General features: G+C 36.3%; 1 protein-coding gene across 8 annotated transcripts in view; it reads left to right on the plus strand.

Moving 5' to 3' along the window:
* LOC149087828 (uncharacterized) overlaps window positions 1-22910 on the plus strand; it is a 337458-nt gene that overhangs the window by 176780 nt on the left and 137768 nt on the right. For all 8 annotated transcript variants that reach the window (XM_089231745.1, XM_089231740.1, XM_089231739.1 and 5 more), the window contains exons 11-13: window positions 5114-5341; window positions 13850-14119; window positions 22216-22378. In XM_089231745.1, the coding sequence (XP_089087871.1) occupies window positions 5114-5341; window positions 13850-14119; window positions 22216-22378 (661 nt within the window). The remainder of the gene's footprint in view (window positions 1-5113; window positions 5342-13849; window positions 14120-22215; window positions 22379-22910) is intronic.

Here is a 22910-nt window from a genome sequence, read left to right on the forward strand (position 1 = left end):
GGATCATGTAGATTACCTGAAGGCACATTAAACAGTCATGGTGCTTAAATTTATTTAGTTATTAATATTTTAAAAGAATTCGATCCGGCAAAGCACATATTAAGTATAAGGAAAAGAGCGGTTTGTTTGGGCTTACTTGTCAGTCCATAGGGTTGCCACGATGGCTTCAATTTTCGTGCCTGATGTCACCTCCTTGTATTCTTTCTTCCATGTAATTGTAAGCTTATGGTATACTTATTATGAAACCAGACCCCAACCCTTTTTACAATTTATTCAGCAAAGTTAAAGTTATTAATATGTTTTAGTAATAATAAACTTGGTAATGAGACATAATAAATACACTGACTAAAATTTTGGAACAAGAGGAACAAAATGAAGAAGTACTTACATAGTTAAGCAAAAAAAGACACCACTGCTTGTAAGAACATGTGGAACTGTACAATCTAAGAACATCATTAATATGAAAGTGCCATCTAGTGGAGATTTGAATAAAAAGTTACTAGTTACTATGTACCTTGGTAATGACACTTACTTCTAGGGACAAACGTTAAATATGGATAATTAGTAGAAATGTTTTCTGTTATGTCTAAGGTGTCAAATATATAAACAGAAGAGAAATGAAATATACCCAAATAATTGTTGCATATGATACAAAGCTTTCCAATTTTTAAAAATAAATGTCTCAATTAATAAATTTGTAGTTTGAGACAAGCCTTGGTAATGACATTTACAACTTCAAAATTTCTTTAAATATTGAATTTTTTTTTTTTTTTTTTTTTTTTTTTTTTTTTTTCATATTTCAACAAGTGCACAATGCAGTGCTTGAAAATGTTGATAAAAATTTGAAACATTCATGGTTGATTTGTGTAATTCACATTATGTAGCCAAGCACATAAAATTTACCATTATCTGAGAATGAGTGGTGGGTCAATCACATTAATATAGAATGATTTTATGTAGTGAGGAGAGCTGCCTCTTTTTTTTTCCATGTACCACACTGTATTACATGTAGATACGTTTGAACAGCGTTTCTAATTTGAAAAATAGGAGGAAAGGTTTTATAACCATTCAGGTTTTAAACATCTGTTTGCTGGTACTGTTCACTATAACCTTCTGTTGATCTAGTTCTATTCATATATACGGGGTGATTATAAAAAAACTATCCTGACATATGGGCTCCTAACTATCATACCATTCACAGAAACTGAATGAAATTTTGGCATAAGGTATTTTGAGGTATGCGCTCAAGAATGATATGGAAAACAACAGTGTCACTCTTACAGTTACAGTGAGAAAATTTCGAAAATATCAAATGGCAACACCAAGTTTTTTGTATTGGAATGTGATCTCCATACTGAAAAACACTAAATAGCGTTGGAATGGCACCTGTAGCACGAAAATCCCCGGAGCTAGGCAAGGAAAAAGTAAAAAGTACTTTGCCGTGCACCAGAGCATTAATGTTCGTTTCATTCGTCACACCGTTTCTTCGGCTGAGATCCCAGCCTGATTAGTCCTCCACAAGGTCATGTGGAAAATTTGTGAAACACAATAAAATGTTTTATTTGATGCTGCTTCTCTGTCCTTATTTGTTGTCCTCACTTTTAGCCTATCTCCCGCCGGTGATTTTCATGCTACAGTTGCCGTTCGAATGCTATTTAGGGGTTTTCACAATGGAGATCACATTCCAATACAAAAAACTCTGTGTTGCCATTCGATATTTTCGAAATTTTCTCACTGTAACCGTAACTGTTAGTGACACTGCGCTCAATAATGATATGGAAAACAACATACATCAAAATACCTTATGCCAAAATTTCATTCAGTTTCTTTGAATGGTATGATAGTTAGGGGCCTATGTCGGGATAGTTTTTTTTATAATCACCCTGTATATATAAAATAAAGAGGTTGTAAGTTTTGTATTTCTAGGCACCAAGTTGCTCGTTGATTAATAAGTCATCTAAATCCACTCAAGCATCTAGAAAGCGATCTGGACGAGCAGAACTGTCTTCCTCTACAAAGAAAAAACTTTTTTGACGCATTATTCTGTTAAAAATAATTCTATGGAAAAAAAATTCCCTTTCCCAAGTTTCATAGACTAAGAATATGAATTGAATAATTTCTAGAAATAAATTGAATGAATTTAAGGCTATGAATTACAATTTAAACTTTGTGGGTGTTTTTTTTTGTATATTATGTGCCACTTCTTTCCAATTGTTTTAATCTTTATAAAAAATTAATACAAAGCAATTCAAGAAGTTTCTTGATTGAGTTATAATGTTGTAAAACTAAACAGTTTTTGCAAATGTTCATACTGAGTAGCAAATCTGAATAAAACTTATGAAGAATAGGATTTTCTTCAGTTTAAGAGACAATTCAGTTTCTTAATGAAAATTATGAATGCTTTGCATTTTCTTATGCTATAACTTTTATGTTTGTGAAACATGTCATTCATATTAATATTTCTGTTGAAAACATGAAATAAATCAATTGCAGAAAAGCATTCCTGTAAATATAGGAAATTTATCTTGTTTGTGTGAGAGTAAAATTTCATGTTGAAGTTTAAAATTGTCCAATTGTTTCATTTCTTTTTTAATCTTACAGCTGAAATAAATTTGTTTTTGTTATTTAGTTTCTATACAGTTTGAAACTGAAAAACACTTGTTTTTCATCTTTTCCTTTCATTCGTGATCAAAAAATTACTTGTTACACAATTTTTGTGGATATTTAGTTGATAAATATAAATGATCAATTATTTTTAATCCACAATTTTCACAAGCCCAATTTAACACTTTTCATATGTAAATATTAAAAGATGTTGCATCTATTTAGTCTAAAGCAGGGGTGTACAATGTCTGGCATGCTAGCCAAAAGTGGCCATCCATTTGCGAAAGGTGGCCCTAAAGAAAAGTGTCAATATACACTTGAGAGGTGCACCAGTTTCTTTCTTGAGAGTTATAGCCATATCATATATCTGCCCGCAGACAAGAGGTTATGCACCCCTGGTTTAAAGAATTTTTAAAATGGTATTTACCTGAAATTTTCCTTTTTTTTTTTTTTTTTCAGTCTCTCAAACCGCTTTGCTTATTAATAGCCATTTTGAAAAGTACAGAGCACACATCATTTAGTAATACCACAATATCTTAATTTATTTTTAAATTGTCATCATTATCACTCGGGGTGGGAAATCCTTTTTAGATGTGTTTAGTTTGAAATAAAAGTTCTTTTTTGTACAAAATGCTAATGTTTGAAATTTTAATAATTCAGTAGGAAGTAGGCTTAAAAAATTTGTAATTATATTCAAATAAATTACAAAACCATCGATTGAATTGAATGCTTCCATGAACGATTTTTATATGCAAGATGATAGTAATAAACACTTTTAATCATATCAAAAAGGTTTTGAGGAAAATTTTAATTTTCAGACATTTAAACATTATGCTATGTCAAAAGGGAAAAATAAATAAAAAGAATTTTTTTTTTTTTTTTGAATATATCAAATTTTGAAAAATATCACATATGAAAGTTAAACATCAGTTTTATCTGAAACTCTAAACATATCCACAATTTAAAAGGAAAAAAAACAAGCTATAATGGTCTTGTTAAACGATTCAAAATTTTTCTTGAAATTGAAGTTTATTATTAAACTGTTCGAAGAGGTTACTCAGGAATTTCTTAACCTTTTCTGGCTTATCCCTAGTTGAGCTTGCTCAACTATTCCCAGGTGTATCTTAGGCAGAGAAATTTAACAAATGTGTTTGCATTGCTTGTTAATTGTTATTTTTACAAAAATTCCTGTTCATAAAAAGTTGACCTTTTTTTATCTTCAAACTCTGAACATATTGAACTTTGAAGGGATTAAGGAATCCTTAATTTTTTTGGATTCTTCAATGAATGATGGTATACTTCTATATATATTCTGCAATATATTTCCATTATTTTCACTTTGAAAATACAGCAATTCAAAGTAACACAATAGTTTTCATCTAGTTTCTATAGAATACAGTATTTATATATGATTGAGATATTCAGTTTAATTTTTTTTTCTTTTTAAAAAAAATCTTGCTGCGTCTTTGATCTATCCTGCAATACTTTAAGATGCAGTAGCACACCATTTTAAAATTGGGATAGGATAACTTTTTGACATCAGTTTCAAAAGTTTCTATATTTAAATCCTTGAGTGGCTTATAATATGAAGTCTGGTACATGGATATGGAAATATTCATTATCAAGATTTACTACCTGAACCTAACGTGTCGAACAATTAACACAGATCATCGTGTTAAATATGATCATGGTCATCCCATCAAACATATTCTGGCAATATTTATCAAAATTTGATTGCTAGAAGGATTATTTATATTTTTTAACTCTAGTGTTATTTTTTGTATAATGTACTTTTATATTTATAAGCAAGCATTTCAAATGTTATCTTTTAGTACTTCTGTTTATTTAAAAAAAAACTTGTGCCAAGTGTTTTAATGATTATGTTTGAATAATGGAGACTAGTTTTATAGGGGGTGTGGTTGTCCAGGTCGATAAGACAGTTTTCAAAAATACCAAAACATATTATTGCTACAGGTAGTTCTCACATTGAGTGGTTAACTCTCTAACCTTTTGATGAGAGACATGGAAGGAAAAAATGAAAAAAAAAAAAACACTATCATTTAAAATCGGCTGTAAACTTTGAGTCCCAGTCTAATTAGCTCTAGTGCCCGAGTGGCGCAGTGGTAAAATGCGTGTTTTCCACTATGAAGATTACCATCAAAGTCTGTGGGTTTGAATCCGGGCGTAGAACGTCAGAAGCAAGTTCTTTACCTACCGAACTTGGGGTGACCGCAGATGGAGGGAGCCTTCATTTTCCACCCAACCCCACTGGTTGGAAATTGCCGTATGGCGATAAATGACCGGAATTGGTGTGCAGTAAAGTAGTCTAATTAGCACGGATTTGCAGAAAATGACGGTGTAAAAAAGTCAAACATTATTGTTATTATAATTATTCTTAATTAAACTTCTTTTTATATTAAGTTTGAGTTTTTAATGTTTTTTATGAATTAATGTTTGATTATTATTTTTTAATTCCTTCTCAATATTTTCTTTTTCTTAATTTTTGTAGACACAAGAACAAACTTTAAGGAAACAGATGGAATATGTTCTTATTGATCAGACCGATATTTTGCAGTACCTTAATGAATTAGATTCAGAAGCTTTCCCACTCAAAACAAGTGCTTTAGAGTCCAAAGAAAAAAATGAAAATGATTGTATTGATATTGTAGCTGAAATCACTGCGGATACTTTGCCTCAACCACCAGAACCTCATACCCCACATGGTGCTTCTTTAAAAGTAAGTTTAAGTAGAATTCAGTTTTTAATTTATTTAACAGAGTTGAAATTCAGTTTTAAAAAAAAATACAGGAAACAGTCTGGTTAATACCAGTTCATGAAAATAACCAGTCTGCTTCATCCTTTCATTTTTTCCCCAGTACTATCAGAATAGGCCTGATTGTTAGTTTTCTACCACTTGTTTTGCCTGCATTTGTTAACTGTTTATGCTTGCAGTTGGACATACAGATTTTAGGTACCACCATAACCAAAAATCTGTGGGAGTCAACACTGCATATGGTACTGGATGACTGTATTATGACAGCATCTATTTGCATCAATACCTCCTGGTAAACTCTGTTGACAGTGATGGCTTGCCACTAAGAGGATAATTTTATGAGTTACTGATTTCTTCAAATTTCTGTATTATCCTCCTGATCCCAGTTTCAGTAACTGGACCTTGCCGTTCCTTGATTCTCCACAATTAAAAATTTCTGTAATACTTCTACTGCCAATTCATTGTTGACATGAAGCATTTCATTAAATGCACTTTCTACCAGTGTCAACATTGCAATCTTTTGTTAGAGCAGAGTGCGAGTATGCTGACTGAGCTGAAGAAAAATTAGATTTTTGTAATTCCAATGTATTCTATTGAGCTGCATCTAAAAAAAAACGAAAGAAAGGTTAACAAAAACACTAAACGCAAATCAGTTCTATGCATCACAACTTCTACAATCATCTAAGCAAGCTAACAATCAAAAGGAGAAAATTATAATCCACCCTCCAAAAAAAAAGTTTGTTTGTGTGTGCGTGTGCTCTCTGACACCAGTGTCCATGACAAGGGTTGTGGCACACCAGAGCGGCGCACAGTTTGAAAATCCCTGACATAAGTTTTCAACATCTTTCAAAGAGGTAATGCAACAAAGCTATAATTCAATTTGCATTCACTAACATCTGGGAAGAATTGGTTCATAAGGTAGTTTTTTATTTTTTTTTATTTTGGTTATATGGCATCCATATTTTTATGGGCATCTTTTTTCAGCCACCTTGTTGGGCATGTCTGTTGGGGGTATTTGTTGATTTCATTGTCTTAAACGAATTAAATTAGCTCATTGTCAGGAAACAACTATGTAGCCCCACCGATTGACGAGAAGTTTAACTTTTTTTTCCTTTTTTTGCATCAGAGAAATTTGATTTTTCGACAAGGCTAAAGGATGCAAATTGTACGGTTTGGTGATTTTTATATTTTTAATGGCCATGGTAGACCATGTCGATAAGATAGACTACAGTACCAAAGCATGATCGGGAGGTATTGTGAGTTTGATACCCGATTTGTCCATGTTAGAATATTTCCTGAGACGGCAGTGCAACATAACATTAAGATAACCCGAGAATACATTGCTATCATGAGAATTCCTCCCACTGAAGAGTTAGTGTGTCAAACCCTCAGAGGAAATATATGGAAAAAATCCAAACAGCAGTCAGAAGCCATCATTTAATTAGTTCTCATATGCAGAAAATAGTCGTGATGTGACATAAATGATCAAATTTTTCAAAATCTGTCAAAATTGACGAGACACCTTGTACATGTACTAAAACTTAGTTGAACAATTCTACATTCCATCATCTACGATTCAAAAACAGCTTTTGGTGTGAAATTTTCTATGAAAAGTGCAGATATTGAAAATAATTATGCGTGGGGAAAAAACATTTTATGGCTGAATGATCAGTGCCATTGTCTGAAATAAGGAAACATTCTCCTTTTCGCACTTGAAAATTTTTAGTCCAGTTTTCTCAACCATCTCACTTTTTCATTGTTAACAAAAACAGAATCACATGAGAGCAGTGTTTTAAATTTTTTTGAACTGGCCAAAACACCAACCATTTTAAAAAATGTGTGTGTACTATGTCTTTTTCTACTGAATTCAGTACTGTGCCAACTATGGGAATAATATAATACAATTGAATCCCGTTATAACAAACTCCAAGAGTGGAGAAATCACTTCATTGTAACAAAATTTTGTTATAAAGGAATTAAAAGTTATTTGCATTTCTCTTACGTAAACTTATTTGGGGGATTAGAAAAGTGTTCGTTAGATCAAGATTTTTGCTATAACGGTATTCGTTAAAACAGGATTCAACTAATAATAATTTTACAGGGTGTCTACCAGCACTGGAAAGTCGCTGTAAGGTTCAGGAGAAAAGAGTAGAAAGAAGGCCTGGGGGAAAACAGGAGGTGCAAGAGAAAGAAAAGAGAACGATTTAAGACATTCGAAAAAAAGAGATGAGGGTGAAAGTTTGTACCGAAGAGACAGGACGGTTTCGTTGAAGGTGTTGGATAATAAATTAAAGAAAGTGTTGTTTTTTGTTCTTTTGGGAGTCTAGAATCCAGTTATTTCGTCCTGAAATCATAGAAGTACAGCCGAGGACCTACGTTCGATAAGAAGTCGGGGAAAGTTTACTGTCACGAAGTCCCGAATAAATCACGGAACAAAAAAAAAGGTCTCGGAAGTCCCGGAAATTTGAGTGAAGGTCACAGATTTTTTTGATTCCTCAGAGATCTCCCCCTCTTCCCGAAAAAAATCTAGGCTTTGAAGAAGCTGTGGCATTCAATATTTCATTTCTTCTCTCTCAGGTTTTATTTTTTTTTTTTTTTTCCCCGGAGGGATGGATGGGTGAGTAGCAACAGAAAAGAATAATGCCAATATGTAGCCATCCTCATGGCCCCCAAATTCTGGAATAGGGCCTCTAGGCTGAGATATTTTAGGCCCCCAGACCAGACTTGCACGGGCCCCGTTATGATGGATTTATAGCGTGAAAAAACAACAAAAATAATGAAAATCACCCTAGGGCTAGAGCCTTGCCCGCCCATCTCTTGTGGGGGCCCTGGCCACCCTACATTGGGCAGACATTGTATGGGTGGGACAAATAATCTATTTAGACTGGATGAACAAAAAAGAACTTTTCTTTCTTTGCTTGTCCGGACCTTTCATCTGTAATATTCCCCCTAATAAAACAGTGTTTACAGGATCATGTGTTCAAGGCCATCTGAAGGGCATCGTGAGCACCCGGGCCAAGTGATTTTTTTAGGACCTACCTGTCAAATTCCAAAAATATCAAACAGTTGTCATTTTTGTGAGCCCCCTGTTCTGTTGAGGCTAATGTATTGTCAGATAATCAGCATAGGTTCAAGAAGGAGAAGTCATGTGTAACTAACCTCCTTTGCTTCTATGATCATGTGACTAAGGCTTTGGGTAAGAGCAGAAATGTAGACATTGTTTACCTTGATTTTCAGAAGGCATTCGATCGGGTCCAACATGGCAAACTCTTGAAGCGTTTACACGAGATTGGAATTGGGGGCAACTTGCTGAATTAGATAGAATCGTGGTTAACAAAATAAGTCGCAACGAGTTATGGTGAACGGCGAATTCTCTGGTTGGACAGACGTCAGTGGAGTTGAAGGAAGTGTCCTTGGCCCCATACTTTTTTCACTTTTTATCGATAAACTCGATCAGGGTATCAATGGGATTACTAGCAAATTCGCAGATGATGTGAAGCTAATGGGGGTAATCGGGAATCAAAGCGATTGGGAGTTGCTGCAGACCAACTTAAACAGGATTGCAGCATGGGCAAATGAATGGAGCATGACGTTTAGCGTTGATAAGTGCATGGTCACTCATTTTGGTTCGAACAACCCACGGTTCTCTTACGAGTTGAATGGTGTCACTCTCCCGGATGCAACTAGGGTCACCGGTTTGGGAATTCTCATTGACGAGCAGCTTAGGTTTTCGGAACATTGTTCAGCGGTGGTCAAAAAGCGAATAGAATGCTTGGTCTCATTTTCAAAAAGGTCTCTTCACGTTTTCCTAAAGTCATTCTTTCACTTTTTCGAGGATTAGTTCGCCCTGGACTGGAGTATGCTGTAAGGTTTTGGAGACCATACCTACAGAGAGACATAGACTTGGTTGAAGGGGTGCAGAGAAGAGCTATTACGTGTGTCCTTATTGGCACACGGGGCTTGAGTTATGAAGAGAGACTTCATTTTTTGAATATGTTTACATTGGATGAACGCAGGTGTCGTGGAGATATGATCGAAGTGTTCAAAATTATCAATGGGATGGATAGGATGGACCATGAACTTTTAGTGTACCGCCAATCGACTGCTTTTACAAGGGGACACCAGTATCTATTGGTGAGGGACAATGCAAGGTTATGGTGTCGCAGGGAATTTTTCTCTAATAGGGTTGTTAATAAATGGAATAGCTTACCCCCGGAGGTGGTAAATTGTAACACAATTGACACGTTTAAAAAGAAATACGATAAACATGTTGGGGTAAATTGAAAAGCTATCCATACTTAGTATAAGACAACTATAAGTATTCTTTATGGGCCTTGTATAGTATTTTATCATGTGTATATATTGATTATAATTTTTGTTAATTGCATTTTTAATAGGGTTGCTATATATTTTATGAAAATATGACATCCATATTTTTATCGGCATCTTTTTCTCTGCCACCTCTTTGGGCATTTTGCCTGTTGTGCTGTTGTATTTGTATTTCTTGCAACAAACTACTTTTCAGAGTCTGACACCATTTCATCATCAGTCAGACCCCGGTATAACATCACATCTGAGGACCGATAAATATGACTTTATTAACAGGGTGATTTACTAATGAGTAAACGTTTTGCCAGTTAGGCTAGCAGAACTTCAAGAAACTGACATTATAGGTGTGTTGACGTTAAGAGTGGTTGAAGTTATACCAAGGTCTTACTGTATATGAATGATTCCCATGATATGTTCATGACATTCACTGATATGTCCATGAAGGAAGGTCTCACAGAGCTCCTGGCTGAAGTCTCGGGAGGAATTGTTTTCCAGTTTTTTACCATATAAATTCACAACAGATGGGGTATTGGGAAATCCTGCCCTGATACCCACAAAACATCTCAATCCGGAATCCTTGTTCGATGACGTGGTGGCCCCATTCCTGAGAGATACTTTGCAGATAAATTATATTAAATGTAAAGTACATTGTACTGTATTTTTATAGGGCTGTGATTCCCAGTCTGTTTGTTGAAGCACTTTCTGGGTGCTGCAGCTGTCGAGTTCTGGGGGGGGGGGAACTGAAACAAATGTAGTTTTGCATCGATGGCTTCGAAAGATAGTTTTTGTTTCCCCTAAAATTTGTCATCCTTTCAAAACTGCTGCCCAGGGCCAAAAGTTTTTGTGGAAACATCGTAGCGTTTTACACTCCGCACGTTATTTTTCTGCAATAACTGATGAAATACTGATATTCAGATAAAATTTAATTTCTTTGAAATATATTTTCCCTATTCCCTAGGCTGATGGAGCCATTTGAGGCCCCTCCCAATAAATTTTGTGAAGGAACTTCCCCTCCCCAAATAATTTCTGAAAAAACAATGCAATGCACCCTCCATGGCTCCCACATGGGATGACATGGTCCCACATAAGGCTGACAGGGCTCCATCCCTGGGGCCCAGGACAATTATCATTTTTTGATTTTTCATGCTATAAATTCACTATAGAAAGGCCCTTAAAAAAAATCTGGTTCTGGAGGGCCTGATAAATACTGCAGCCTAGGGGCCCTGCACCAAGATGTGGGGGGGGGGCCATGGCACCCTGTCTCTCCTCGCTTGAGTCCTGTATATTTGGGACGACCGGCAACTTTCAGTCCCTTCCATGTTTCCTTCATGTGGGTGCCTCTGCATGGCTTTCCCCCCCCCCCCCCCGCATTATTGGGGCTGACATGGCTCCAGTCTGGGATGATGACTCTTGGCATTTTTTTTTATTTCTCACGCTGTAAATTTATTATGTAGGGGCCAATGAGAATCAGTCTGGCTAGGGGCCTGCCAAAGATCCCAGCTACAGGATGTGAGGGTCATGTCATGGCATATTACGATTAAGCTCTTTATAGGGGCAATGCATCCAAATGAATTTTATTAATCAATTAAATTATTTTTGCGATGAATAAATACTCAAAAGCGCTTATTTATTAATTTTTTTTTTGGTATGTACTAACAACACAGATTCAGAAAAAATGCCAACAGGAACAGAAATTTCAGGGCATGTTATGATAGTGTTGCCTCCCGAGTATAACAATAATCCCTCTACAACAATATTTTTTTCTTGGTCCGCAATCGTTACATCAAGGTTTCACTGCATTTCATTTAGCTATTGTTCATTTGTCTAAGTGTTATTAGCATTTTGTCAAAAAAGTTTTGGCCCGGGCTCCGAACTCTAAGTAAAATATGGCTCTCAGAGTGAACTTGTTTCGGTTTCAATCATTATCGTCTATTTTTCAACCTTTTCTTTCTGCATCGTCTGAAAACCTTCTTCCCCAAGGGTCACGTTCAAACAAAAGCAGAAGAGATACTTCTGAGTTTTCCTACAGCGGGAACAAGAAAGGACCAAAGCACCTTCACCCCATATCGTCTCCAGATGCCATCCAGAGATGCATGCGTCTGGGGCAGTTACGATTGGCAACGAGGGAGAATGATAATTGGAGATCGAGTGTTGTTGTTGATCGTGAGAAAAATACTATAAATTGTTACAAAAAAAAAAGCCAAGGACAAGTCTATTGCTATTTTAAAAAAGTATTAAAATAAAATTGAGATTTTTTTTTACTAGACTTTTTTTTGGTGGGCAATGATTTTAATCATGAAAATTGTTTTCCCATGCTAAATATGGGAAATCCACACAAATATTTTTTTGGGAGGAGGGGGAAGCTAATCCTTCAAAATTATTGGAGGAGCTTGGGCCTGTGGGCCGGATACATGTTTATGTCTATGGCTCCTTGGACTTTAAAGACCAGACACACCCTGCTTCACAACTCAGAGATATCGAAGTGTACTCGGATGGGTGTGGTGGAATTTTTTTCCCGCATAATTAATACTCAACAACGGGTGGATCATAATATACAATAAAAAATCAACTACGAAATCACCATAATCTTCTGAAGTTCTTGAGGAGTCAAGGTTCTTGGTCGAGAGGCTCCCGAACCTTTGCAAAATTATCATTCATCTTTTATTTCCTTTTTTTTAAATCAATATTATAGTTCACTTGTTAACAACAAGTTGATTCTATGTTCTACTCCCACCCCCAGTCAAATTTTGTTATAAAGAGGCTCAAAAAATGTTTTGGCATCAGCCCTCTGGATCTGTTATGAATGGACATTTATAATGTACTGTTTTTTCCCAATGTTTTCCAAGAAAATAAAAGCCCCCCAATGTTTTCTTGGAAAACATTGGGGGGCTAAAAGTTATTGGTTCTCCCATATATATTGGACTCAAGCGTGTACGAAATATAGGGAGGGTGCATTGCAATGGTTTTTTCAGTAATTACTGGTGTGGGGGGGCTCAAATTACCTCTCTAGGTTCTAACACTTGTTCTTCATAGTGTAATTTTTTTAATTTCGATTTCAGTATCATTGCTTTTCAATTTTCAACCCCACACCATGCATCTTTGGGCTTCTTTTTGTGTAGGCGCCATGTCGTCGTCGTCGTCCCGGTCACAGTGAACAAAAAAAAGAGACACTGTTTTTGCCAGGTAAACAAGACCCCCTCCCTACTGAAAGAAACTTTGTCAGTCGTGCAAGGATTGGCACCGAGAGAGGGTGCAATTAAGGATTGAATGCGGCAGGGCAGAAATGAGATATACGTCTAAGCAGATCATCAATCCTTCGTATATAAATCTGCTGATGTTCATTTCCATGCTGTGTTCAATTGCCCATGCTGTTTTGACTTAAGATTGGTCTTTGGGACAATGACTTGGTCTTCATCAAGAAAGAAGTTATCCTGATTGACTTTCGGGGACTGATAAGTTTGAAATTTCTAGTTCATGAAAAGGTTTTCTTGATTAATGCATGTCTTAGTTTTGTAGTCATTGTTACGAATAGTTTGTTTCAAAACCACTGTGTTCATTGCCAGTCAAAGACGTATGTTGCAGCTAAAAACTTTTCTTTACAATAATATCTCGGATTCCCATGTATCAAGTAGCAAACGTTCATCAGTCACAGTAAAATATGATATATGAAAATAATATAGTTATGATTTTGCAAAGCCACATTATTCTTCTTTCGAATGATACCAAACATGTAGAGATCGGGAAATAATGTGATGGATTAATAAATTAAGATATGCAGTTGGGGCCACTGTTATGAACCGGCACGTATGACTGTGGCATATGATTTCATACATACTGGGTGCGTAGGATGGCTCTGAGGAGTAAACACTCCTCAAAAGAACAAAAACAGAGTAAGAATTTCAAAACATATTGAAGGTGGTTTTGAACAAAATATAATATTGTTATAGCAGTTGCTAAATCTTTCTTTAAAAATATTGTTTTAAGGGGATTTATCATTATATCGAGTATCAATGTTGCGAAGTTTTGACGTATAAAGCATTACACATTCATGCGTACTTTTATTGCTCATATGTAACCTATACTTAACAGATATAATTTTAACACATTAAGCCTTCATCTTTCTATATCTACTTTATACTGCAGTTGAAACCTCAATTGGAACTTGCCAACTCATCGACTCAAACTTACATTTGTGCCAATATAATGGATGATGAAGCTTGGAATAATATGATAACAAGGCTGGGTCAAGCAGACTGTGTTGAAACCTTAAAAGAAGAAATCTTGGTGCTTCTTATGAAGTTAGAACAAAAGGAGAAGGATGCTAAAGTTTTGAGAGATGAAATAGATAACTTGCAAAATCAAATGCAGGATGTTGTTTCTCAAAAATCCCTAATCACTGCACAGGTCAAAATGGTAAGTTAAAATGACTGTTTTGAATATTGTGTTTTTTTTTTTAAATAGTTCATCCCCTTCCCCTCCCAGTATTTTCAACTTTTGTTCAACTTTTCAAAACAGCAAAATTATGGATTCATTTTTGATTAGATTCAAGTGCTGCTGAACTGATTACTGTTTTCGTTATCATTGTCAGACTTTCACTCTTAAAATGAATAAAGGTGGTTAGAAAACTTTTTTGAGAGAGAGAGAGAGAAAGAAAAAGGCTTTTATTTGTATAAATAAAATACATACAATGACATAATAAACAACACAACACACAAACTACGCACAAATTGAATACAAGGGTATGGTCTCCCAAGGGAGCTATGTCCATCCAGGACAGATCCATGAAAGCACACCAAAATGTTTAATGACTATGGGTCCTTACCATGTAAAAGTGTTCCGTAGGATGCAATCAAATTTGATGCATCTTTTTCTATTTCTGAAATTTTGGGTATTTATTATGGAACACAACTCCACAGAGTAAATGATTACAAAATTTAAGTAATGAAATAAAAAGATGTGTTAAATTAGTGCAAGAACATTGATTTTTTTTATTCTTCTAGAGAGAGGCTATAGTCCACGTATGCCACTAATACATTTTTTAGCGGGTCGGAACATCACTTCCTGTGCCTCTTCTCCCTGTATCTACCTATGCCAGTGGTTCTCACCCTTTTGCCACCCATTGCTCCCTTGGCTTTGTTTAAGACCAGGCTCATTCTTGGCAAATCGTTACAAAGGAAATAATTTATGCCCATTATCATTGAAGATGGACTAATTCAATCATGCATTTCACTCACAATTTGAAATGTAGCATAACACTGAGAAATCAGACACAACGCTAGATACGTACTCAGACTGTTAGCTATCCACACTAACACTTCCAGGACAACTCATTTGGTAGTAAATTGCCTGTGACAGGACTAAGAGTTGTGCTTGGTTTGAATGAATGAATAAATGAATGTCTCAAAAGGAACCACTTCATAGCATTGAATAGGCACGCATCAATATGAACAGCTCACCTTGAGAAAAACTGGACTATGCAGTCTATATATGAGCTTTTAGAACAGTTTCCCAAACTTTTTGTTCTATCACCCCTCTTTTCAGTAAGTTTTCTCTCTCATCGCCCCCCTCTCCCACCAAAGTCAACCACAGAATTTTATGGTTACCTAGCTTCTACTGTCCCCCTGGACCATCCCACACCTGGAGGTAATATTGGCCACTTTGGACTTCGGGAACACTGTTCTAGAATGACCAAATGGTAAAGTTTGGTACCAAAGAGTTGTACTGTATGCATTGAAACCAATCAAGTCTAGAGCTTTTTGCCAATTCTTGTTTTCTGAAATGGACTCTTTGAAACTTTTACTGCTCACCTCACTCCCATTCTTTCTTACCATTTAGTTTTTATATTGTATTATTATAAACAACTGTAAGCTTTATCGTGAAGTTTAAGTGGAGCTTTTTTTGAAATCCAATTGTAGTGTCTAGGCCTGTCCTTGTTCCCTCCTCTGACAAAAGATGTCAATCATGTCTCTTCACAATCTCTTATATACTCATCTCCCCCCCATCTCCACTGTCTCTAGCCATTTTAGCTGATTGATTGTAAAGTCGTCTGTGGCCACAGTATGGCCGGGAAAAGAGTTGAGCTATCCGCATAAAATGAAAGATTATTTTTTTGAAAGAGAGGTATTTCTAGAAAGTGATTCCAAGGTGGACATAAATTAATCCGTCTCAAGTGACAGTAATTCTGATGACAAAATTCAGCTCATTGTGACTGTTGTGTTAGCACATGCATCATAAGCAGATACAGGCTCCTTGAACAAGGGAGAGGTGGGTAAATTACTGTGAGGGCGCGTATAATAAAGCATATCTCCCCCCCCCCCCCCCCCCCAGGGTTGGTAAAAAAACCGGTTTTTTTGGTTTAAACCAGGTTTTTTTGGTTTAAACCGGTTTTTTGTTTTAAATAGTATTAACATTAAAAACAATGAAATTTCTGAAAAATCATTCAAACTTCTAATAATTAACTAAAATAAAATGGTTATTAATGTAATTAACACTATTCCCATACTAATTAATCAAAAAATATTTCTTACATTTTAACAAAAACCAACTTTTGCAATTTAATTATTTTTGCTTGACTCAATGGATTACTGTGTGTTTGAAAATTCTTTCGATGTTATTATTAATCATATAGTATATAAAGGTTTTCTCTAGTTACTTTCAGTATGCTTAATTAGGAAGCTATTTTGCAAAAACTAATAAAAATTAGGTGAATATAATGTATTTAATGAAGCATAAATAATGCAGATTAATTAGCAATGATACGATATACAGAGAATACGATATGCAGGGTGATTATAACTAAGGTTCTGATTCCAAAACGCTGTAAAAAAGAACGATTGTCAAAATGACTTGAAAATTGACATGAATATTCCTGAAAAAATTCAATTTTATTTGGTAAAGGGGAAAAAAATACTTAAAAAATTAATGACATCATCCAACAAGTGGGAAATTTGCTCACAGAATGGAAATGATAGCCAGTCATGACAAAATGATACCTTAATTATAGCATTGCATGATTTCATAATTCATGGAAACATCACAAAAAACAAAGTAATTGAACAAATAACTACAACTTACTTAAGAAATGTTAAATATGTTATCCAACCTGAGGTTGAAAGCACAAAAATTGTTGTTCAACAACAGAATCGGAGTATGCCATGGTCATGATGTGGATGTGCTTGCAATTCAGCTTTATTAAACCAAACGCCCCCCCCCCCCCCCCCGTTCATATTCCTGAGGAATGAGGAACTTCTAACATATAGGGAATGTGCTGGAGATTGCAATACACCAAAGTTAGCAATCTGACCACTGTTTATAACATTTTGAGCTACACCCACAGCCAGAAGTTGCAAGGGTTAAGGTGCATCCTGTCAAAATTAGTCTTCAGCAGCTACTTTGCTGGTATTACAATGTGCATCTTGATAGAAGTTCTATCCACACACTGATGCTGTGGAAGAGCTGAAATGATGTGGTTGCACAAAATACATTTTACTACTGGCCAAGTACAGCATCATCTACTTGCACATTTTGCACTACTTGCACTTTTTTCCTTTTGCAAAAGAAACTTCCATTGCTTCAGGAGTATCCATGCAAATTTTCAAGTCATTCTGACCAGTACTTATTGTATAGCTTTGGAATCAAAACTTAAAATTATAATCACCCTGTATATACAAATACAAATACAAATACAAATACAACGCCACAACAGGCAAAATGCCCAACGAGGTGGCTGATAAAAAGATGCCCATAAAAATATGGTTGTCATATGTTTCAAAAATACAGCAACCCAATTAAAAATGCAATTAACACAAATTACAAACACTATATACACATGAAAAAATATTATACAATGCCCATAAAGAATACTTATGGTTGTCTTATTCTAAGAATGGATAGCTTCTCGATTTACCCCAACATGTTTATCGTATTTCTTTTTAAACGTGTCAATTGTGTTACAATTTACTACCTCCGGGGGTAAGCTATTCCATTTATTAACAACCCTATTGGAGAAAAATTCCCTGCGACACCATAACCTTGCATTGTCCCTCACCAATCGATACTGGTGTCCCCTTGTAAAAGCAGTCGATTGGCGGTGTACTAAAAGTTCATGGTCCATCCTATCCATCCCATTGAAAATTTTGAACACTTCGATCATATCTCCTCGACACCTGCGTTCATCCAATGTAAACATATTCAAAAAATGAAGTCTTTCTTCATAACTCAAGCCCTGTGTGCCAATAAGGACACGCGTAGCTCTTCTCTGCACCCCTTCAACCAAGTCTATGTCCCTCTGTAGGTATGGTCTCCAAAACCTTACAGCATACTCCAGTCCAGGACGAACTAAGCCTCGAAAAAGAGGAAGAATGACTTTAGGAGAACGCGAAGAGACCTTTTTGAAAATGAGACCAAGCATTCTATTCGATTTTTTGACAACCGCTGAACAATGTTCAGAAAACTTAAGTCGCTCGTCAATGAGAATTCCCAAATCGGTGACTCTAGTTGCATCCGGGATAGTGACACCATTCAACTCGTAAGAGAACCGTGGGTTGTTCGAACCAAAATGAGCGACCATGCACTTATCTACGCTAAACGTCATGCTCCATTCATTTGCCCATGCTGCAATCTTGTTTAAGTTGGTCTGGAGCAACTCCCTATCGCTTTCATTCCCGATTACCCCCATTAGCTTCACATCATCTGCGAATTTGCTAGTAATTCCATCGATACCCTGATCGAGTTTATCGATAAAAAGTGAAAAAAGTATGGGGCCAAGGACACTTCCCTGAGGAACTCCACTTGTGACGTCTGTCCAACCAGAGAATTCCCCGTTCACCATAACTCGTTGCGACCTATCTCTTAACCACGATTCTATCCAATTCAGCAAGTTGCCCCCTATTCCAATCTCGTGTAAACGCTTCAAGAGTTTGCCATGTTGGACCCGATCGAATGCCTTCTGGAAATCAAGGTAAACAACGTCGACATTTTTGCTCTTACCCAAAGCCTTAGTCACGTAATCATAGAAGCAAAGGAGGTTAGTTACACATGACTTCCCCTTCCTGAACCCATGCTGATTATCCGACAATACATTATTCTCGCCTATCCACTTCACAAACTGCCTTTTGATGATAATTTCCAAAATTTTCGAGAGGGAGCTCGTCAAACTCACTGGACGATAATTAGACACCACTTCTCTACTACCCTTCTTAAATATCGGAACAACGTTAGCCAGTTTCCAATCTCTCGGGACGATACCCTCAGCAACACTACTCCTGTATATCTGTGCGACTGGCCCCAACAATTCATTAGCACCTTCCCTGAGAACCCTGGGATAGATATCATCTGGTCCTGGTGCTTTGCTTGCACATACATTTCTTAGAAGATTTAGGACCTCCACGTCTTCCACTTGAATATCGTTGAGCGTTTTATTACCCCATGCAACACCCGTATATCGAATATCATTATATCCATTAAAAACCGACGCGAAAAAGTCATTGAAAGCACTACACATGCCTACATTGCTCTCTACTTTTGAGCCTCCTATCGAGAGGGGGCCAACTGTCCCCTTACATCCATTATTGACGTATCGAAAAAATGATTTTGGGTCAGAGCCAATGTTATCTGCCAACCTAGATTCAACTTGCTTTTTACTATCCCTTATCGCTTTCTTCAACAGTCTTCTTTTATCAGTAAACAATGATAGGTCACCTCGTCCACTTTTATACTCTCTGAATGCTCTTTTCTTTTCAAGATAAAGGTTCCGCACGCTATCCGTGAACCATAGAGGGTGTGATGTACAAACACGCTTTTTTCGAACAAAGGGTATGACGTCGTGCAAAACAGAGGACAGCTTCGTACTAAATTCTTCCCATTGACTTACCACCCCTACTGATTCCAACCGGTCTTTGAAAACTTCCGCTAAGCTGATTATGTTTAGCTGATTATGTTTCATAAATCTGTTACTATGTACTATACAGTAGAACCTTGATTAACTGGGCTTAAGTGTGAAAGTATAAAAAAAAACAACTATTGAATATTAAGACTGGGAGATATACAGTAGGAGATGTGCTACTTCTTATGGGAAAGAAAATGAAAATGTATGTTAGGTAATGTAACTACTAGTACACTGGTCTTTGTCCTTTAAGGACAGCTGGTGTCTTTATTGGATTATAGGACCACCTTCCCCTAGCATGATGGTGTCACTACTGTTGCTGTTTCTTTGTGAAGGGAAAAAGAAACCCTGTGAGATAATACACCACTACATTTAGATGTGTGATGCAATCCTTATTCATGAATTTGCTGAAGATAGATCATCAGAATGTAGCCAAAGGTTAGAAAATGTTGTAAGAATGAGAAATTTTGGCTTTTGTATATAACTTTAAATAACTAAGATACTTCATATGAAAAATATATATATATTCTGGCCACTTTTATGAGACTTTTTGAAAAAAACCGCTTATAAAATCTTATGTCATTTAAAGATATACCATCAGAATGTACCCCAAGGATATAAAATGTGGTAAAAATGAAGCATTTTGGCTAATAAGGAATCAATATGATATTTTTCAAGGAAAAAAATTATATTTAGGCAACTTTTATTTGATTTTTTGAAAAAAACCACTTGGTTAAAACCAAGGTTTAAACCATGGTTTAAACCAAACAACCCTGCCCCCCCCCTTTCCTTTTAACTGTCAGTGATTTATTCCCCCCCCCCTCCTCCCTTGTTCAAGGAGCCTGTATCTGCTTATTATGCACATGCTAACATAAGTCAGTGAGCTGAATTGCCATCAGAATTATTGTGACTTGAGCCGAATTAATTATATATATACTCGTGTGCAAAACTAAGAGAATTTGCACATTGTGTCTATCTTCACAAAAAGTACTGAACAAAATTATTAATGCCATCGAAGAAGTATGCAAATATTCAGTGTCGAATACATAAGTATACCCTTACGCGTGGGTGGACCTGTGGCCACGGAGAGGATGATAAGGGCACAAGGCATTTTCCACAATTCATGTGCTGGTACTCCTTGGTGACATTTACTGTGTTTCTCGCAAGAGTTCAGTAAATTTTATAAGCTATCAAGTAAAATGAGTAGCCACAAACGTATGGATGATGGAATGGGATGGAAAATCATTGGTTGATTGGAGGCAGGGCAATCACAAGTGCAGATGGCTACAGAGCTCGATGTTACACTTAGTGTCATCTGCAATTTGTGGAAACAGTTTCAGAACACTGGATTCATGTTGAGAAAACCTGGACAATGTCGTTGAAGAGGTACGACGACCAATGAGAATCGTTATTTGGCACTTTCAGCGTGGTGCCACAGGACTGCTATAGCATTACAACTCTCATGTGAGCTGCATGCTGCTACTGGAATTCGAGTTTCAATGTTTACTGTTGCTTGAAGGCTTCAGGAGAGAGGGTTTTATGCCAGAAGAATCGCTGTTTGCGCCCCGCTAACTGCAGCACACAAGAGAGCACGTTTAGCATGGTGCAGACAACGTCTACTTGAACCAGATTCAGTGGAGCACCATGCACTTCACAGATGAATTGAGATTGAGCCTGGATACTGATTCTCGACGTACACTCATCTGGTACCCAATACCATCCCCCCCCCCACATCAGGGCAATAGACCACTATGGTGGTGGTGTTATGGTCTGGGCAGGCATCATGTTGGATGGCAGCACACCCATCCACGTGTTTGGGAAAGGGCCCTTGACTGCTAGGAGGTATAGGGGAGATCTTAGAGCCCTTGTTCGACTTTTCAGAGACACAGTTGGCCCTTGGTTTCTGTTCATGGATGACAACGTGCGTTCACATTGGGCTCCCATGGTCAATAATTATCTGGAAGGTGAGGATATTCGCCATATGGATGGGCCTATGTCTTTTGTATAGTAAATCTCTTTCTCTGTTATAACTGTGTATTCGTACTAAATTTTATTAAAATCTGTCCACTAATTTTTCATAAATTCGACATAATGTGCTAATTCTCTTAATTTTGCACAGGAGTGTAATAGATGTCCACCTCCGTTCTTCTGTGCCAATAATGCATTTTTTATACTGAACAGGGAGGGGGTCATCGCCCCCCTTCATCCATCCCCTGTAGCTGCATATGATACGGTATGTATTCATATCAACTGAAACATTTGCTAACTGAGGCTGAAAATTGAGCAAGAAATTGTTTGCCGAAAAATTTGTATCACTGTAATTTGAGAATGGAAACCAAAGATGAGTGGAAGATGTCTTTCACTCATTGTTGTGTGCGTGAAAGTAATACAATTCTTCCTGTGATAAAAAGAAAACTCGTCAGCATGTTTATTAAGCAGCTTGATAATCATCATGCTCAATCATATTCTTGTCGAAAGAGAAAAATTTATATGCAGTTGCTGTAACTTTCTTTGATCCAAGGTTTTATTTTATATCAAAAATATTAAGGGATCTGAAAAAAAAATTTGTATTTATTTTTATTTTATTTTTTTTTCAATTTCGAAACAACTGTCATTTTATTTACAGTTGCAACAACATCTGGGAAAACTTTCAGTTGTGATGGAGAATTTGATACAGAACAAGTATAGGCTCTCTGATAGTACTTTTACTCCAAAAATGTTGGAAGAAGCATCTAGATTTCTTGATGATACTCTACAACTATCAAGGCGTTTATCAGGAAATCTTATGAGTAAGCCATTAATGATGACTATATAGAATATTTAGCTTTTGTTTTATTATCTTGCATTTTTCATCTAAGGAATATTTGTTTGTTCTAATTAATATTATTTGACTAATGACACAATTTATAATTGTTTTGATTTCTGATTGTGGGTTTTTCTTCAATTCAACTTGTCAGGAACTTGCATAAACATACTCAAAATATTGAGGTGGATGAACAATTTGTCTCATGTATTATATACACTAAAGTCTGCTATATTCAGATGTTATGACGTCTTTCGTTTTCTTTATGTCTTTTCATTCAAACTGAGCATAACTCCAGTCTATTGCCATGGGCAATTACGACTGGAGTCTGGCCACTTTGTAAATTGCCTGGACTTTGGATATTTGCTACAATACATATATGTCCCATTAGATTGGGGGCACCTTGTTGAATCGAATAGATTCATGGTTGCAGGATAGATCACAGTAGGTCACAGCAAACAAAATTTTCAGGTTAGATGAGTCACAAGGATGTTTGTTCATTTATTTATTCAATCTTG

The sequence above is a fragment of the Pholcus phalangioides genome, unplaced genomic scaffold (assembly GCF_987345545.1).
Source record: "Pholcus phalangioides strain wild (caught in Gottingen) unplaced genomic scaffold, Ppha-v1.0 ptg000004l_1, whole genome shotgun sequence".
NCBI lineage: Eukaryota > Metazoa > Arthropoda > Arachnida > Araneae > Pholcidae > Pholcus > Pholcus phalangioides.